We start from the raw sequence: 21,304 nt of genomic DNA, 5'->3' as shown, positions 1-21,304 counted from the left end.
TTTTTAAAAGTAGAAGTTCAAATTGTTTGGGAACAGACCTGGATAGTAAAACAGAACTCTGCAGGCAATCTTTGCAGTAGATTGCAACACCGCCCCCTTTGGCCGTTCTATCTTGTCTGAAAATCTTGTAGTTAGGGATGAAAATGTCAGAATTTTTGGTGGTCTTCCTAAACCAGGATTCAGACACGGCTAAAACATCTGGGTTGGCAGAGTGTGCTAAAGCAGTGAACAAAACAAACTTAGGGAGGAGGCTTCTAATGTTAACATGCATGAAACCAAGGCTATTACGGTTACAGAAGTCATCAAAAGAGAGCGCCTGGGGAATAGGAGTGGAGCTAGGTACTGCAGGGCCTGGATTCACCTCTACATCACCAGAGGAACAGAGGAGGAGTAGGATAAGGGTACGGCTAAAGGCTATGAGAATTGGTCGTCTAGAACGTCTAGAACAGAGAGTAAAAGGAAGTTTCTGGGGGCGATAAAATAGCTTCAAGGAATAATGTACAGACAAAGGTATGGTAGGATGTGAACACAGTGGAGGTAAACCTAGGTATTGAGTGATGATGAGAGAGATATTGTCTCTAGAAACATCATTGAAACCAGGTGATGTCATCGCATATGTGGGTGGTGGAACTGAAAGGTTGGATATGGTATAGTGAGCAGGGCTAGAGGCTCTACAGTGAAATAAGCCAATAAACACTAACCAGAACAGCAATGGACAAGGCATATTTACATTAAGGAGAGGCATGCTTAATCGAGTGATCATAAGGGTCCAGTGAGTAGAGGTTGGTTGGGGTCACGGCGATCCAGACAGCTGGCCGGGTAGCTGGCTATCGGTAGCAAGATAGCATAGGATGGAGGTCTATTTTTAGTCACCTCGTGCGTTTCCGTCGGTAGATTAGTGGGGTTCCGTGTGGTAGAGGGGATCAATCCAATTGGCAAAATAGATATAGTGACCCAAGAAAAATTGTCCGATATACTTATTCAGATAGCAGCCGATAAGACAGCTAAAGATTAGCGGGCTCCAGATGAGCGTTCAGGTAACGTCGCGACGGAGGTGCCAGTTGGATAACTCCCTCGGGCAGATAACGTCGGTAGTCAGTCGTGAAGGCCCGGTGGGGCTCCGCATTTGTAGTAAAAAAAACGGGTCCGGATAGGTGATTGTAGCCCAGGAATGGCTGATGGAACTCTTCAGCTGGCTAGCTCCGGAATAATTTAAGTTTGCTCCGGGATCGACGTAAGCCAATAGTCACACGGTTTGCAGCTAGCTAGCTGCGAAATCAAGGTGTAAATGTCCAGAGCTTGCGGTTGAAATCCTGGGATATTGAGAAAAATAGGTCCGGTATGTTCTGGTCTGAGTCGCGTTGTACAAAAGTGCCGATAGATTATCGAGCTAAAGGAATAGCTGATGACCACAAAACGTGGGTAGCTGAAATACTAAAGTTAGCCAGTAAACCGGCTAACTTCTGGGTAGTTTCAGGTTAGCTTCTGGCTAGCTTCTGGTTAGCTTCTGGTTAGCTTCTGGTTAGCTTCTGGCTAGCTTCTGGCTAGCTTCAATTGTAAATTTTCAGATTTGAGGTAAATAATACTTTTTTTTCTGTAATTGGTGAGGCGAGTTGCAGGAAAGCTTTTTGTAGTTGAGTTCTTGGATAATAAAATATATAAAAGATATGCGAAGAAAGGTGTAAATATATATATATACAGGACACGACAATACGAGGACAAAATGACGTCTGAACTGCTATGCCATCTTGGAAGCAACTAGTCTAAAGAAGGTGTGGTGGTTCATTTCTTTACTATCAAATAAGGAGAGACATACTTATCACACCAGTCAGAGTTATACTTAAACTAAATCTTTAATATTAAGAGCTTTGCAATAGCAATGACTTTCAACGATTCACCATTTCTCATGAACCGTTGAGTGACAACACAATGGCTACTGAGATCTTTTATAGCAAAGATCCACCCCCTAGTCGACATAACAAGCCACAGATATTAGGAACAGTTCACAAAGTGAGACTTTATAAATGAGAAAGGAGTATTCCGTAGCCAGATAGCATTCACTATAAATTATCGTTCAGTTTGGCCCCTAAGACGAGGTTCTAATCTCGTTCCTGGTACTTTATAGCACAAAAACACCAACTCATCCAATGGCATAACTCAATTGTCGACTCTAGATACTCCCATCTCAAGTAAAACCCTTTCTTGACCCCACTCCTGGACAAGCTCACTGAGGGGAGTGAGCCTCTAGGTCATACACTATCCCAGGATAAGTGCAACATCAGAGAGGACATACAATGGTTCCAGACACTGACATACACCTCCCACCAATGCCAAAGGAGGGAGTGACTTGCGCACAGACATTGTGGAGACAAGTAATTGGTTCCCCATTAATCACGCCATCCCTTCACATTGTTTACGAACAGGTAAAGACACATTCACATATGAAGACAATGTTCCATCCTGTCCTCTTCCTTGTCTGATATTCTGCATAGCACCAGGGATATGTGAAAGACAACCCTGACCTCTCCCCTCTCTGGGCCCCAAGTGACTGAGCCCCAGCTGAGGGAAGAAGTGCAACTGCCACCGGAGTCCAAAGGGATACATTCTAATAACAAGTATATCACATAAGCATATTATGCAGATAAGACATCTTATTGCTACCCTCGGGCGGATGGTCGAAGACGGCACGGAAGCGGCGGGTGAACTCCTCGATGTGGTCCAACGCCACGTCTCCTTCTCCGCACACGGCGTTTGCCAACTCCAGAGCTCTCCCCGAGAGGCTTGAGACGAGGGCGGACACCCTCTCCCTTCCCGAGGGAGCTGGGTGAACGGTGGCCAGGTATAGGTCCAGCTGTAATAGGAACCTCTGGCACCGTGCTGCCGTCCCATCATACTCCCTGGGAAGGGAGAGACGCATCCCACTGGGATTGGATCCAGGAGGGACGGGTAGAGGTAACCCCGGTTGCGCTGGTCGAGGCACTGGAGAGACTTCCTGTCTCTCTCAATGGTCCATGGTCTGGACAACGCGATCCACCGTGGCACCGAGATGTTGCAGCATTGCCGAGTGTTCCCGGATGCACTCGTCGACTACTCTGACCGGGGTACCTGCTCCTGCTGCCTCCATGGGTGGTGTGAAATTCTGTCAGGGTTGTGTGCTACTGATGCGAAGTCAGGTGCAGGAGAGCAGTGAGTTGTGATCAGGCGCACTTTTATTTGGCAAAAGCACAAAAGACAGACGCAACTGCGTCCAAAATCCTCCAGCCACAGGTAAAATTCAATAAGTGTGAAAACACTCACAAATATACAAATGTATGACAAATAAATACAACGGGTCAAAATATGATACCCGGGGGGAAAAACCAGTCTGGCGCATCACACTAAACACGTAACAAAACAATTTCACACAAAGACATTGGGGGGAACAGAGGAATAAATACATGCAGTGTGATTAGATAATGTAAACCAGGTGTGCAGAGAACAAGACAAAACAAATTGAACAATGAACAAATGGAGCGACGATGGCTAGAAAGCCGGTGACGTCGTCCGCCGAACGCCGCCCGAACAAGGAGAGGAGCCAAATTCGTCTGAAGTCATGACAACTATATATAGATGACAGGCTAGATTAGACTATATATGGAGAACAGGCTACATTAGACTATATATGGAGAACAGGCTACATTAGACTATATATGGATAACAGGCTACATTAGACAATATATAGATAACAGGCTACATTAGACTATATATGGAGAACAGGCTACATTAGACTATATATGGAGAACAGGCTACATTAGACTATATATGGATAACAGGCTACATTAGACTATATATGGATAACAGGCTACATTAGACTATATATGGATAACAGGCTACATTAGACTATATATGGATAACAGGCTACATTAGACTATATATAGATAACAGGCTACATTAGACTATATATGGAGAACAGGCTACATTAGACTATATATGGATAACAGGCTACGTTAGACTATATATGGATAACAGGCTACATTAGACTATACAGTATATGGACAGCAGCAGTCAATACAGCAGGCTATGATGATGATGATACTGATTCCTCTGCTAACTAATGCTACTACCAGTACTGTACACAAGGGTCAACAGTGTAACATAATATGATAGTGGCATGTTGTAATACTACAGACATCAGTGTTTGTGTGATTAAATGTGACTTTGTCAAGTAGCCAGTGTTGTGTTTCACCATTCTATCTGATGTATTGTCAGTTTGTAATGTTGTTATTAGTCCAACATTAATGAGGACATTATTATTAGGATGGTGCAGTAATGTTGAGATGCCAGTAGGGAGAACTCTAGTCTAGAACACTGGAACCTTCAGTACCACTTTGATGCAGCTGATGAGGAGTGTAAATTGAATGTGTTTGTAGAATAGAATGAATAGAATGACATCATAGAACTGACCAAATGTAAATGGAACTTTGACCTGTTCCATGTAGAACTCAGTGGGACAAGGCAACACATTCTAAGATATTCTAAACATTCCATATACAATAGTCAACATATTGTTAACATGGTTCTGTATTCAATGAAAAGTGGAAATGGGGGACATTTTGTCCATTTCAGAAATGTAGGGCTCACTCTAATACATTAACCTCATTTTTCTGATGTGCTGGTCTGGTCTTCATGCATGTTAATGTCTTAAAGAGGAAGGAGAGGACAGTTCTGCATCAGCTACTTGTGTTCTACTTTAAATATGTATCAACCACAGAACTGACACTTACTAACAGTTGCCACTCACTACCAGTCAGTTGACTCACTGTACAAGACCTCTCCCCTTCACTTCAGTCTGTAAGTACTCTTGACAATATCTTGAAATATAGTTTCTGGTTATTTGTTTTTAGTCATAAGTCATAAACCTGAAGGTTAATGTATCATTTTACTTCTTGTTATGTTTTGAGCTGTGTTTTGGTTGTTACATCAGGGTCAGTATTCATAAAGTGTCTCAGTGTAGGAGTGTTGATCTACATAGTGATGAGATGATTAACCAGGGTAAAATAGACATGCAGACAAACATTGTAACACTGCAGTGTGTGTGTACATGTGGGCCTAAGTGTGGTGGAGTGGTGCAGGGATGGTTGTCCTTCTGGAAGGTTCTCCCATCTCCACAGAGGAACTTTGTAGCTCTGTCAGAGTGACCATCGGGTTCTTGGCCAATTCCCTTCTCCCCAGATTGCTCAGTTTGGCCGGGCAGCCAGCTCTAGGAAGAGTCTTGGTGATTCCAAACTTCTTCCATTTAACAATGATGGCCACTGTGTTCTTGGGAACCTTCAATGCTGCAGAAATGTTTTGGTACCCTTCCCTAGATCTGTGCCTCGTCACAATCCTGTCTTAGAGCTCTACGTACAGTTCCTTCGACCTCTTGGTTTGGTTTTTGCTCTGACATACACAGTCCACTGTGGGACCTTATATGGACAGGTGTGTACCTTTCAAAATCATGTTCAATCAATTGAATTTATCACAGGTGGACTCCAATCAAGTTGTAAAAACATTTGTGGAAAAAATGTGGAAAAAGTCAAGGGGTCTGAATACTTTCCGAATGAACTGTACATAGGACATTTGAAAAACAAAAGTGACAGGACAAATGATAATTTGATCGTAGCGGGAACAGAGAAAGATGTGCTCCTTGGTAGAGTGTGGTAGGATATATGGACATATTTCCCTTTTAAAAGACTGTGACATTTCTTAATAAACTTCATTTGAATGTCTTTGCTTACTGCTCCTATTACCAGACATTATATAAATATATAGGGCTCTATTCAATCCGCATCGCGGAACTACAGCTTTACAGCGTGATTGAAATTGAAAGGCAACGCTCACACATTTTAGTGGAGGCTGCATTCAGGTTAAACGCTGCATATGTCGGCTCAATAGGAAATGACCTTAACGTTTTCTATTGCGGAATCCTTAACCCTTCAGCTTTATGACTGAATAGAGCCCCTCGTCTCAGATTCATGGACATGTCAAATCAGACATTAACTGCTCAAATTAAGCTTGTCTGGAGCCCTGTAATTACATATAGACTGACACACACATATGTCCTAGAGCAGGCTAAAACAAGGACATTCATTCTCAGTATGATATGTGCTAGAGCAGACTAAAACAAGGACATTAATTCTCAGTATGATATGTGCTAGAGCAGGCTAAAACAAGGACATTCATTCTCAGTATGATATGTGCTAGAGCAGGCTAAAACAAGGACATTAATTCTCAGTATGATATGTGCTAGAGCAGACTAAAACAAGGACATTAATTCTCAGTATGATATGTGCTAGAGCAGACTAAAACAAGGACATTCATTCTCAGTATGATATGTCCTAGAGCAGGCTAAAACAAGGACATTAATTCTCAGTATGATATGTGCTAGAGCAGACTAAAACAAGGACATTAATTCTCAGTATGATATGTGCTAGAGCAGAAGTGTCTGAAGAAGAACCTAAGTGTCTGCGTGTGACAGTTGATTTAGCTGACGGCCCTTTAGGACCAGACTGATAGGTAGTAGGGTTGACATCTATACTGTGTAGGATGTGTGTTTTAGCTTTTCTACATCCATAACAACCAGCTCTCTAGACTTTGATACAGACTCCATGGGCTTATTTGCCTTCCCTACACATGGTCTCTCCTACAGATGGTCTCCGTGTGTGGGCATTATCGGCCATAGGTCCCCACAAGAATAGTAAATGGACAAAAATGTTGTTAGTCCCCACAAGAGCAAATGCAAGTTCTAGGGGGTTTAGGGCTAAGTTTTAAATTAATGTTAGAATTAGGTTTAGGAGCTAGGGTTAGTAGGTTTTGGGGTTAAGGTAAGGGAAAATAGGATTGTGAACGGGACTGAATTGTGTCCCCACAGGGTTAGTTGTACAAGACTGTGTGAGCCACTTGCTGTTTAGCCTCACAGCTTGGGGATAGGAGCTATCATTGAACCTGGTGGTCAGTCTTTAGGCTGCTGTACAGCTTGATGGACCGTAGCGGTTTGAACATTTATCCTCCTATATTTGAGGTTCTGAGAATAACAGTTTCAGAACAATCAATGTATAAATATGTATTTACAGTGCAATACAGACAGTATTCACACAACCGTATACAGACGTAGGATCTTAATATTCCTGCAGCAACAGGAAAAGTGAATTATTATGTGGATTATAATTAATGTGGTGGTTGACAGTTTGTTAGGGAAAATCAAGTCTGACGTTTTAAATTACAAACGTTAGTGTCACATTGTATAAATGGCTGGAGACAGGCGCAGGAATACGTAATAGGTTTTAATAGTCCACCAAACAATACAACCTGCCATAGAAAGGCATTGGGGACGAAGCCCAAAACACAGGGATGAAATCCAAACAAAACAGCCATGTTAAACCGCTAATAAATACACAGGACAAAACACGTAATACACGGGACGAAACATGTAATAATACACGGGGCGAGACACGTAATAACAAGTACACGTAGCACGAAAGCCAAAGCAACAAAGCACAGGTACTCACAAGACCAACGGACATAGGAACAATAACTGACCAAGACAATGGTGAACAGAGAGCACATTTATGCAATTGCTAATCAGGGGAAATGGGAACCAGGTGTAATTAGACAGTTCAGTGATGCCTAGAAAACCGGTGACGTAGACTTCCAGAACTGGTGCACGGAATGAGCAGCAGCAGAGGGATTGATAGGCGCCGACCGAGATGGCCGCCTCGCTTCGCGTTCCTTGGAAAATATGCAGTATTTTGTTTTTTTTATGTGTTATTCCTTACATTGGTACCCCAGGTAATCTTAGGTTTCATTACATACAGTCGGGAGGAACTACTGAATATAAGAGCAACGTCAACTCACCATCGTTATAACCAGGAATATGACTTTCCCGAAACGGATCCAGTGTTTTGCCTTCCACCCAATACAATAGATCTGATCCCAGCCGGCGACCCTATGCGACGCCGTAAAAGGGGCAAACGTAGCGGTCTCCTGGTCAGGCTTCGGAGACGGGCACATCGCGCTCCACTCCCTAGCATACTACTCGCCAATGTCCAGTCTCTTGACAATAAGGTTGATGAAATCCGAGCAAGGGTAACATTCCAGAGAGACATCAGAGATTGTAACGTTCTCTGCTTCACGGAAACATGGCTCACTCAAGAGACGCTAACGGAGTCGGTGCAGCCAGCTGGTTTCTTCACGCATCGCGCCGACAGAAACATACATCTTTCTGGTAAGAAGAAGGGCGGGGGTGTATGCCTTATGATTAACGAGACGTGGTGTGATCATAACAACATACAGGAACTCAAGTCATTCTGTTCACCTGATCTAGAATTCCTCACAATCAAATGTCGACCGCATTATCTACCAAGGGAATTCTCTTCGATTATAATCACAGCCGTATATATTCCCCCCCAAGCAGACACATCGATGGCCCTGAACGAACTTTATCTGACTCTTTGTAAACTGGAAACCACACACCCTGAGGCTGCATTCATCGTAGCTGGGGATTTTAACAAGGCTAATCTGAAAACAAAACTCCCTAAATTCTATCAGCATATCGATTGTGCTACCAGGGCTGGTAAAACCTTGGATCATTGTTATACTAACTTCCGCGACGCATATAAGGCCCTCCCCCGCCCTCGTTTCGGAAAAGCTGACCACAACTCCATTTTGTTGCTTCCAGCCTACAAACAGAAACTAAAACAACAAGCTCCCGCGCTCAGGTCTGTTCAACGCTGGTCCGACCAATCTGATTCCACGCTTCAAGACTGCTTCGATCACGCGGATTGGAATATGTTCCGCATTGCGTCCAACAACAATATTGACGAATACGCTGATTCGGTGAGCGAGGTCATTAGAAAGTGCATTGACGATGTCGTACCCACAGCAACGATTAAAACATTCCCAAACCAGAAACCGTGGATTGACGGCAGCATTCGCGTGAAACTGAAAGCGCGAACCACTGCTTTTAACCAGGGCAAGGTGACCGGAAGCATGACCGAATACAAACAGTGTAGCTATTCTCTCCGCAAGGCAATCAAACAGGCTAAGTCTCAGTACAGAGACAAAATCGAGTCGCAATTCAACAGCTCAGACACAAGAGGTATGTGGCAGGGTCTACAGTCAATCACGGATTACAAAAAGAAAACCAGCCCCGTCGCGGACCAGGATGTCTTGCTCCCAGACAGGCTAAATAACTTTTTTGCTCGCTTTGAGGACAATACAGTGCCACTGACACGGCCCGCTACCGAAACCTGCGGGCTCTCCTTCACTGCAGCCGAGGTGAGTAAAACATTTAAACGTGTTAACCCTCGCAAGGCTGCAGGCCCAGACGGCATTCCCAGCCGCGTCCTCAGAGCATGCGCAGACCAGCTGGCTGGTGTGTTTACGGACATATTCAATCAATCCTTATCCCAGTCTGCTGTTCCCACATGCTTCAAGAGGGCCACCATTGTTCCTGTTCCCAAGAAAGCTAAGGTAACTGAGCTAAACGACTACCGCCCCGTAGCACTCACTTCCGTCATCATGAAGTGCTTTGAGAGACTAGTCAAGGACCATATCACCTCCACCCTACCGGACACCCTAGACCCACTCCAATTTGCTTACAGACCCAATAGGTCCACAGACAACGCAATCGCAACCACACTGCACACTGCCCTAACCCATCTGGACAAGAGGAATACCTATGTGAGAATGCTGTTCATCGACTACAGCTCAGCATTTAACACCATAGTACCCTCCAAACTCGTCATCAAGCTCGAGACCCTGGGTCTCGACCCCGCCCTGTGCAACTGGGTCCTGGACTTCCTGACGGGCCGCTCCCAGGTGGTGAGGGTAGGTAACAACGACTCCACCCCGCTGATCCTCAACACTGGGGCCCCACAAGGGTGCGTTCTGAGCCCTCTCCTGTACTCCCTGTTCACACATGACTGCGTGGCCATGCACGCCTCCAACTCAATCATCAAGTTTGCGGACGACACTACAGTGGTAGGCTTGATTACCAACAACGACGAGACGGCCTACAGGGAGGAGGTGAGGGCCCTCGGAGTGTGGTGTCAGGAAAATAACCTCACACTCAACGTCAACAAAACAAAGGAGATGATTGTGGACTTCAGGAAACAGCAGAGGGAGCACCCCCCTATCCACATCGACGGGACAGTAGTGGAGAAGGTGGAAAGTTCCTCGGTGTACACATCACGGACAAACTGAATTGGTCCACCCACACAGACAGCGTTGTGAAGAAGGCGCAGCAGCGCCTCTTCAACCTCAGGAGGCTGAAGAAATTCGGCTTGTCACCAAAAGCACTCACAAACCTCTACAGATGCACAATCTAGAGCATCCTGTCGGGCTGTATCACCGCCTGGTACGGCAACTGCTCCGCCCACAACCGTAAGGCTCTCCAGAGGGTAGTGAGGTCTGCACAACGCATCACCGGGGGCAAACTACCTGCCCTCCAGGACACCTACACCACCCGATGTCACAGGAAGGCCATAAAGATCATCAAGGACAACAACCACCCAAGCCACTGCCTGTTCACCCCGCTATCATCCAGAAGGCGAGGTCAGTACAGGTGCATCAAAGCAGGGACCGAGAGACTGAAAAACAGCTTCTATCTCAAGACCATCAGACTGTTAAACAGCCACCACTAACATTTAGTGGCCGCTGCCAACATACTGACTCAACTCCAGCCACTTTAATAATGGGAATTGATGGAAATTATGTAAAAATGTACCACTAGCCACTTTAAACAATGCCACTTAATATAATGTTTACATACCCTACATTACTCATCTCATATGTATATACTGTACTCTATACCATCTACTGCATCTTGCCTATGCCGTTCTGTACCATCACTCATTCATATATCTTTATGTACATATTCTTTATCCCTTTACACTTGTGTGTATAAGGTAGTAGTTGTGGAATTGTTAGGTTAGATTACTTGTTGGTTATTACTGTATTGTCGGAACTAGAAGCACAAGCATTTCGCTACACTCGCATTAACATCTGCTAACCATGTGTATGTGACAAATAAAATTTGATTTGATCCAGGACAGTTAAAAGCCTTTTTAAACCTTGAATACACTACAGGAAAATTCTCTACAACAAAAGAGTGATCAAATTAAGATCCACGTCTGTAGCACAATACAGTACACAATATGAGCCTGGTTCATTTTCAGTAATGAGGCCATGTACCTCATTTACAGTTTCTACTTCAGTGTATCAGGTGGAGTTATTCACCAGCTATAGAGTGAGTTGTTGTTTATGTTTCTAAGACTGCAGGGTGGGAGATGCAACAATGGCCTTGAGAACAGCAGGAAGTGTGTTGGTGGTCTTTCTCTGGTCTGTAGCAGGTATGGTGTCATTCTTATCTTTTAGTTGCCCAGTTTGTCAAACTACAGATATTTCTAAAAGGATTAGAATCATAATGTTATTCTGGTGTGTTCTGTTAGGTGTCTCCACTTCACTTTAAATAGTTATCTTTCACACCTCACTGTGATGCTTATCTGTGGTTTCCATTCACACTCAACTCAGCAACAATGGCATCAAAGTGGAGACAAACCCTACTGTCAGTGGGAACCAATAGACCTTGTCCTAATTCTGATACCATTGTGTTTTGTGACTGTGTTTCAGTGGTACTGGGTCAGGATGGCTGGAGAGTGAAATACCCCACTCAGAGTATCTGTGCCTTGAAGGGGTCAACAGTGGAGCTGTCCTGCTCTTACACATATCCCAGTGGTTATACAGTCACAACAACCTTCTGGTTCACTAAAATTGTAAATCTGAGAGACGACCCAGACTACAAAGGTCGTGTGACGTACCGTAGCGTTATGATGAATGGCCACACCCTGAAAATCACAGACCTGAGAGAGAGTGACTCAGCTGAGTACAAGTTCAAATTTATAACAGATCAGACTGGAGGGAAGTATACTGGTGATCCTGGAGTCACCTTGTCTGTTACAGGTACAGTGATGTTATATATAGTGTTAATCTGTTTAATCACTGTCTGTTACAGGTACAGTGATATTATATATAGTGTTGATCTGTTTAATCACTCTGTCTGTTACAGGTACAGTGATATTATATATAGTGTTGATCTGTTTAATCACTCTGTCTGTTACAGGTACAGTGATATTATATATAGTATTTATCTGTTTAATCACTCTGTCTGTTACAGGTACAGTGATATTATATATAGTGTTGATCTGTTTAATCACTCTGTCTGTTTCAGTGATATTATATATAGTGTTGATCTGTTTAATCACTCTGTCTGTTACAGGTACAGTGATATTATATATAGTGGTAATCTGTTTAATCACTCTGTCTGTTACAGGTACAGTGATATTATATATAGTGTTGATCTGTTTAATCACTCTGTCTGTTACAGGTACAGTGATAATATATATTGTGTTGATCTGTTGAATTGGTTCAGGAAAATTGTCTTGATTTGTATTGAAATAATATAATTAATATGAAAGTATGGTGTAATAGGAATGTCTGAGTTGATGATTTGAGAACGTCCACTCCTGCCTCATTTGAACTAGACAACAGGTCATTGATGGTTTTAATGTTGTTATCTACTCCAGACCTGCAGGTGAAGGTGACCACTACATGGTGGTCAACGACACTGACCTGTAGCACCACCTGTACTCTGACTGACAACCCCACCTACATCTGGTACAGGAACAGTAAGATTGTACAAGAGTTCTCCTCCCCCTCATACACATTCTACTTGAAAACTGAAGACAGCTTCTACTGTGCTGTAAAAGGCATCAATTCTCCTGCAGTGTGTGAGTGTGACTAATACACCTTTTAAAGTCTGTCAAAATCATCCAATACATCATTGGTCAGTGTTGATGTGCAGTGAAACAGACATGAAATAGGGCTACTATTTTATTTAGAGTGATGGATGTTGATTTTACAGTTCTAAATGCTTACACCATATGAAAAATGTACTTGTGTTTCAGCTGTTGGGGGTCACAGTTATTTCCACGTGACTTACACCCATCAGAGGATCTGTACCTTGAAGGGGTCATCAGTGGACATGCCCTGCTCTTATACATTTCCCAGTGGTCATACAGTCTCTGAAACAAAATGGTACACAAAAGAAAAACTTGATGAGGCGCCTCAAATCCTGAACCCGGGGTATGGAGGTCGTGTGGAGTACCTTGGAAATATGCAGAGTGACTCCACCCTGAGAATCACAGACCTGAGAGAGGAGGATTCAGCTGAGTATAAGTTTAGATTCAGAACAGATCAGACAACCTGGGAGCCCACCTTCCCTGGAACAACTCTGACTGTCACAGGTAACACTGCACGTCACATCCTATCAATACTGCAAACTATTACTTAATGATATACTCAGTGTTTTAATACCCTTTCATTTAGGTCTGCAGGTGAAGGTGACTACTGCCACTGTGACAGAGGGACAGAAGGTGACACTGACCTGTCACACCACCTGTACTCTGACTGACAACCCCAACCCCACCTACATCTGGTACAAGAATGGACATGTAACCAACCAATCTAACAGTCTGTTCCTAAACCCAGTCAGCAGTGAGGATGCAGGCAGCTACTCCTGTGCTGTAGAAGGCCATGAGGATATCCACTCTGCTGAAGTGACTCTCACTGTCTCATGTGAGTCTGTGTGATACATCTCCAGTTGTATTCATTTAGTAACATCTTCTCTCATCTATTGTATCTGTTATTTCAATCTATGTCCAAGTTCCATGATTGTACTCATCTCATTACTGTAGTGACTACAAGTACTTCACAAACACTGTATTGTTACATTATTGTCTAAGTTACATATATTAATATTTCATTTATTTCAATCACAAGTCCAAGTTCCATGATGCTCCTCATGTAAAGCTCTATGTATGAACAATGTGTTACATATTGTCCACCAGATGGCCCAAAGAACACCTCAGTGTCAGTCAGTCCCTCTGGTGAAATAGTGGAGGGCAGTTCAGTGACTCTGACCTGCAGCAGTGATGCCTACCCACCTGTGAACAAATACACCTGGTACAAGAAGAACGTAACCTCACCAAAAGCATCAGGACAGAGTTACAGCATCACTAACATCATCTCTGAGGACAGAGGAGAATACTACTGTGAGGCCCAGAATGGAAGAGGATCTATGAACTCTACAGCTCTGATGATTGTTGTAGCAGGTAAAGTTACATTTCAATACTTCAATATAAAACTACGTGTTTCAATCTAATGTTAATACTTTGAATATGGCTTATTATAATTAAACATTGAGTGTACAAAACATTAAGAACACCTGTTCTTTCCATGACATAGACAGACTGACCAGGTGAATCCAGGTGAAGCTTTGATCCCCTATTGATGTTACTTGTTAGGAAGGTGTTCCTAATGTTTGGTATAGTGGCTGATTATAGTATACATGTCCTTTGTTAGTGTATATTCATTGTCAGTTCATAGGAACACCATTAAAGTCCTGTATTACCATATTATACCATGTACTCATGTCATCCATATTGTATTATAGGGAAACAAACATCAGTTCTGACTGCAGCTGTAGGAATCATAGTTGTTGTTCTGGTTCTCATCCTCTGTCTCTCTGGACTCATGTGGTTCCAGTGACAGAATTTTTCAAATGTTTTATAATTTCCCCTTAGCACTCTGATTTGTTATGAATGCATTAATATATTCATTCATTCATGTGCAAAACTGTATTAGTAACATGTAAACTTCCACTAGTGGTCACTAGAGAGCAGAATTCACTCTGTCCCACTTTACAGGACATCCACAGCAGGAAGTGATGCCACAACAGACACACAGGTGACTATCAGTTACACCTCCACACCTGGTGACATTAATTTACTATGTCATGACAGTCTCTCTCATACTATTTTCACTGTTACCATGACATCTCTCTCTCTCTCTCCACAGTGTCCATCCTGATCCTAACAGTGACACGTACACAGCTCTGAACATGAAGACCAGGTCACCAGAGTATGACACCCTGGCAGTAAGTGTGTTTAATGTGTGTGTGTGTCCATAAAAATGTTACGGAGTGGTGTGTAATGTGCTCATTCAGTGTCTTATTTCAGAATGTGAGGGACTCCCCCACTGTCACAATCCCTCAGATAGATGCTGAGGCCTCCGATTATGAGAACTGAAGAGAACCACAACCTGGACTGAAGAGAACCACCACAGAACCCGGACTGAAGAGAACCACCACAGAACCTGGACTGAAGAGAACCACCACAGAACCTGGACTGAAGAGAACCACCACAGAACCTGGACTGAAGAGAACCACCACAGAACCTGGACTGAAGAGAACCACCACTGAACCTGGACTGAAGAGAACCACCACTGAACCTGGACTGAAGAGAACCACCACCAAACCTGGACTGAGGAGAACCACCACAGAAACTGGACTGAAGAGCTACAGCATCAAACCAAAGCTAGGCCTCACAATGCTATTATCTTACTATCATAATGCTTTCTAATCTAGAAGGTTTGAGACAATGAGCTTTAACTTCTGAGTAAGTGCTGGAGTTGAATTATATTTCCTTGTAATAATATTTATGTATATTGATGATAAATTGGAAGGTTTATGCTTCTGCTCTTTTTCTATGAGATTTGATCATTTCTAGATTTTCTATAACACAAAAAGCCCACTTTTCAGTTTACTCTATGTAGATTCATATTATGTTTCTGCTCTTGTTCTATGGGATTTAGCCATTTTCAGATTTTTTAAAAGTATGTGTACACCTGCTAGTTGAACATCTTATTCCAAATTCATGGGCATTAATATGGAGTTGGTCCCCCCTTTGCTTTTATAACTTCCTTATCTCTTCTGGGAAGGCTTTCCACTAGATATTGGAACATTGCTGCTGGGACTTTGCTTCCATTCAGCCACAAGAGCATTAGTGAGGTCGGGCACTGATGTTGGGTGATTAGGCCTGGCATTCCAATTTATCCCAAAGGTGTTCGATGGGGTTGTGCATTGATGTCCACAAGCAAAGGGAAAAGGTGAGAGGAGGAGAGTGCATAGATGCAAGAAGGAATACAACGTGGCTGCTATGAAAGTGAACTTTCTTTACCCGTGATCCGGGGTGTATTCATTCCGACGTTTCTTAAAACAGAAGCAAACAGAACGAAATGGGGATAAACATACCTGAATTTTTCCAATAGAAACTGTAATTTGAAACTGTTGGACTGATGATTACACCCTAGATCAGCTAGATACAGTCAAGAGTGTGCAAGGTGGTATTGCATGTTTAACTGTCTGTCCATGTGTCACTGTTTGTCGCCTCAAAATTTTATCTCGACCTGTGTGCACCTACGTTGTAAATTGAATTCATAGGCTAGGTTGTAGCAACCTCATGATGGCTCCATCTCATTACAACCTCCACTCTTCTGGGAAGGCTTTCCACTAGATGTTGGAACATTGCTGTGGGGACTTGCTTCCATTCAGCCACAAGAGCATTAGTGAGGTTGGGCACTGATGCTGGGCGATTAGGCTTGGCTTGCAGTCAAAGTTCCAGTTCATCCCAAAGGTGTTCGATGGGGTTGAGTTCAGGGCTCTGTGCAGGCCAGTCAAGTTCTCCCACACCAATATCGACAAACCATTTCTGTATGGACCTCGCTTTGTGCACGGTGGAATTGTCATGCTCAAACAGGAAAGGGCTTTCCCAAACTGTTGCCACAAAGTTGGAAGCACAGAATCATCTAGAATGTCATTGTATGCTGTAGCATTAAGATTTCCCATCACTGGAACTAAGGGGCCTAGCCCGAACCATGAAAAACAGCCCAAGACCATTATTCCTCCTCCACCAAACTTTACAGTTGGCACTGTGCATTGGGGCAGGTAGCGTTCTTCTGGCTTCCGCAAACCCAGATTCGTCCGTCAGACTGCCAGATGGTGAAGTGTGATTCATCACTCCAGAGAACGTGTTTCCACTGCTGCAGAGTCGAATGGCTGCGAGCTTTACACAATTCCAGCCGACACTTGGCATTGCGCATGGTGATCATAGGCTTGTGTGCGGCTGCTCGGCCATGGACACGCCTTTCATGAAGATGCCGACATACAGTTCTTGTGCTGATGTTGCTTCCAGAGGCAGTTTTGAACTTGGTAGTGAGTGTTGGAACCGAGGACACACCATTTTTTTATATTTTTTATATATATATTTTTTTTTTAATTTATCCCCTTTTCTCCCCAATTTTCATGGTATCCAATCGCTAGTAATTACTATCTTGTCTCATCGCTACAACTCCCGTACGGGCTCGGGAGAGACGAAGGTCGAAAGCCATGCGTCCTCCGAAGCACAACCCAACCAAGCCGCACTGCTTCTTAACACAGCGCGCCTCCAACCTGGAAGCCAGCCGCACCAATGTGTCGGAGGAAACACCGTGCACCCGCCCCCCTCAGTTAGCGCGCACTGCGCCCGGCCCGCCACAGGAGTCGCTGGAGCGCGATGAGACAAGGATATCCCTACCGGCCAAACCCTCCCTAACCCGGACGACGCTAAGCCAATTGTGCTTCGCCCCACGGACCTCCCGGTCGCGGCCGGCTGCGACAGAGCCTGGGCGCGAACCCAGAGACTCTGGTGGCGCAGCTAGCGCTGCGATGCAGTGCTCTAGACCACTGCGCCACCCGGGAGGCGGACACACCATTTTTACGCACTTCAGCTCTCAGCGGTCCTGTTCTGTGAGATTGTGTGGCCTACCACTTCGCGGCTGAGGCGTTGTTGCTCCTAGAAGTTTCCACTTCCCTACAACAGCACTTACAGTTGACCCAGGGCAGAAATATGCCAAACTGACTTGTTGTAAAGGTGGCTTGATATGGCGGTGCCATGTTGAAAGTCACTGAGATCTTCAGTAAGGCCTGTCTATTGACAATGTTTGCATATGGAGATTGCATGGATGTTTGCTCAATTTTATACACCTGTTAGCAACGGGTGTGACTGAAATATCCGAATCCACTAGTTTGAAGGGGTGTCCACATACTGTGTTTATATATAGTGTAACTAACAGCTTTTTCATATTTCTAGCTCTTGGACCAGGTTTCCTGTTTAATAATGATTTACTTTGTATTGCTATTACATAATACCATATTGTTCAGTGTCATGATATTAATTGTTTTATCACATTTTTCATTATTATCTATTTTAGATACATTAAGTACATGTTTACCTTTTCCAGTTTTTATATTGTGGTTCAGTGTCAATACAGTTGCAAATAAGTTGGCGTCATGTTGCAAATATGCTCAAAGTTTAAGATAATAAATAAATTGACTATTTGATCAACTATTAATACATTGATTCATAACTATTGTCTCTCTGCTGTTGTTTCTTGTATTTCTGACTATTGGACACATGATGTCACCATTAAACCGATCAACACCAAGCACTGATCCTGACAAATGACATGCACGCACGCACGCTGGTGGTGAGCGGCTCAGCTGTTTGTTCACCTGCAACCGCCCACAACTGCTAATAACCCATCTGCAACTGCCCGGCTATATGTGATGAAGTGGAAATCTGAGGCCCTCACCCACCCCTAACCCTGACCTGTTACACCCTCTATAACCACTGTGATTATTATTTGACCCTGCTGATCATCTATGAACCTTTGAACATCTTGGGCTCCCGAGTGGTGCAGCAGTCTAAGGCACTGCATCTCAGTGCTAGAGGCATCACTACAGACCCTGGTTTGATCCCGGGCTGTATCACTACCGGCCGTTATCGGGAGTCCCATAGAGCGGTGCACAATTGGCCCAGTGTCGTCCGGGTTGAGGTAGGGTTTGGCCAAGGTAGACCGTCATTGTAAAATAATACTTTTTTTCTTAATTAACTTGCCTAGTTAAATAAAGGTTAAATACAAAAAATAAAATAACGACCTGGCTTTAATGGCAATGTACTCTTATAATCTTCACCCGGCACAGTCAGAAGAGGACTAGCCATCCCTCAGAGACTAGTTCCTCTCCAGGTTTCATCATGCTATGGAGTTGTTCCTAGCCACCGTGCTTCTACATCTGCATTGCTTGCTGTTTGTGGTTTTAGGCTGTGTTTCTGTATAATCACTTTTGTGACATCTGTAGATGTAAAAAGGGCTTGATAAATACATTTGATTTGATTTGAATGTGATTTTAGCTGTTGCATCTGGGCCTGTGTTTTAGCTGTTATATCAGGACCTGTGTTTGTAGGTTCAAAGTTTGGTTTATTTGTCATATATATAAAAATACATTGAACTGCTTAATGACAAGCTACCTCACCATACAATACATCAACTAATGCAGGCCTAAGCTACAGTCAAAGTATACCTGTGTGTTTAATTCATAAATGGCATGTTAACTGACTGATATTATCTGACTGATATTATCTGACTGATATTAACTGACTGATATTAACTGACTGATGTTACTGACTGATATTACTGATATTAACTGACTGATATTAACCGACTGATATTAACCGACTGATATTAACTGACCGATATTACTGATATTAACTGACTGATATTAACTGACTGAAAATAACTGACTAATATTAACTGACTGATATTAACTGACTGATATTACTGATATTATCTGACTGATATTAACTGACTGATATTAACGACTGATATTAACCGACTGATATTAACTGACTGATATTAACTGACTGATGTTAACTGACTGATATTAACTGACTGATATTAACTGACTGATATTATCTGACTGATATTAACCGACTGATATTAACCGACTGATATTAACCGACTGATATTAACCGACTGATATTAACCGACTGATATTAACCGACTGATGTTAACTGACTGATATTAACTGACTGATGTTAACTGACTGATATTAACTGACTGATATTATCTGACTGACATTTATCTGACTGATATTAACCGACTGATATTAACCGACTGATATTAACTGACTGATATTAACCGACTGATATTATCTGACTGATATTAACCGACTGATATTAACCGACTGATATTATCTGACTGATATTAACTGACTGATATTACTGATATTAACCGACTGATATTAACCGACTGATATTAACGACTGATATTAACCGACTGATATTATCTGACTGATATTAACTGACTGATATTAACCGACTGATATTAACCGACTGATATTAACTGACCGATATTACTGATATTAACTGACTGATATTAACTGACTGAAAATAACTGACTAATATTAACTGACTGATATTAACTGACTGATATTACTGATATTATCTGACTGATATTAACCGACTGATATTAACCGACTGATATTAACGACTGATATTAACCGACTGATATTATCTGACTGATATTAACTGACTGATATTAACTGACTGATATTATCTGACTGATATTAACTGACCGATATTACTGATATTAACTGACTGATATTAACTGACTGAAAATAACTGACTAATATTAACTGACTGATATTAACTGACTGATATTACTGATATTATCTGACTGATATTAACTGACTGATATTATCTGACTGATATTATCTGACTGATACTAACTGACTGATATTATCTGACTGATATTATCTGACTGATATTAACTGACTGATATTAACTGACTGATATTAACTGACTGATATTATCTGACAGATATTAACCGACTGATATTAACCGACTGATATTATCTGACTGATATTAACTTACTGATATTAACTAAATGATATTAACTGACTGATATTAACTGACTGATATCAACTGACCAATATTACTGATATTAACTGACTGATATTACTGATATGTCACGCCCTGACCGTAGAGATAATTTTATTCTCTATGTTTGGTTGGTCAGGGTGTGACTCGGGTGGGAAACTATGATCTTTATTTCTATGTTTTGGCCGGGTATGGTTCTCAATTAGGGACAGCTGTCTATCGTTGTCTCTGATTGGGAATCATACTTAGGCAGCCTGTTATGCCACCTTAGTTTTGTGGGATCTTGTTTTTTGTTAGCTCTGTGAAGCCTGCAGAAATGACGTTCGTTATTCCTTTTGTTGTTTTTGTTTGGTGTTCTGAGTATTAAAGATCATGAACACTTAATCACTAACCATGTTAACTGACTGATATTAACTGACTGACATTAAATGACTGATATTAACTGACTGATATTAACTGACCGATATTACTGATATTAACTGACTGATATTACTGATATGTCACGCCCTGACCGTAGAGATCATTTTATTCTCTATGTTTGGTTGGTCAGGGTGTGATTCGGGTGGGAAACTCTATAATCTTTATTTCTATGTTTTGGCCAGATATGGTTCTCAATCAGGGACAGCTGTCTA

At 42.6% G+C, this 21,304-nt stretch overlaps 1 protein-coding gene across 1 annotated transcript in view; it reads left to right on the top strand.

Moving 5' to 3' along the window:
* Window positions 1-18,306, top strand: part of LOC139545168 (B-cell receptor CD22-like) — a 29,141-nt gene extending 10,835 nt beyond the window's left edge. The window contains exons 3-11 of the mRNA XM_071352641.1: window positions 11,292-11,369; window positions 11,650-11,979; window positions 12,603-12,806; window positions 12,984-13,322; window positions 13,405-13,653; window positions 13,926-14,189; window positions 14,784-14,823; window positions 14,935-15,013; window positions 15,096-18,306. Of these exons, the coding sequence (XP_071208742.1) occupies window positions 11,315-11,369; window positions 11,650-11,979; window positions 12,603-12,806; window positions 12,984-13,322; window positions 13,405-13,653; window positions 13,926-14,189; window positions 14,784-14,823; window positions 14,935-15,013; window positions 15,096-15,164 (1,629 nt within the window). The 5' untranslated portion in view covers window positions 11,292-11,314 and the 3' untranslated portion in view covers window positions 15,165-18,306. The remainder of the gene's footprint in view (window positions 1-11,291; window positions 11,370-11,649; window positions 11,980-12,602; window positions 12,807-12,983; window positions 13,323-13,404; window positions 13,654-13,925; window positions 14,190-14,783; window positions 14,824-14,934; window positions 15,014-15,095) is intronic.
* The last annotated feature ends 2,998 nt before the right edge of the window (window positions 18,307-21,304 follow it).

The sequence above is a fragment of the Salvelinus alpinus genome, chromosome 2 (genome assembly GCF_045679555.1).
Source record: "Salvelinus alpinus chromosome 2, SLU_Salpinus.1, whole genome shotgun sequence".
Lineage (NCBI taxonomy): Eukaryota > Metazoa > Chordata > Actinopteri > Salmoniformes > Salmonidae > Salvelinus > Salvelinus alpinus.
Note: the sequence above shows the minus strand (reverse complement) of the source record. Positions and strands in the feature narration are given on the sequence as shown.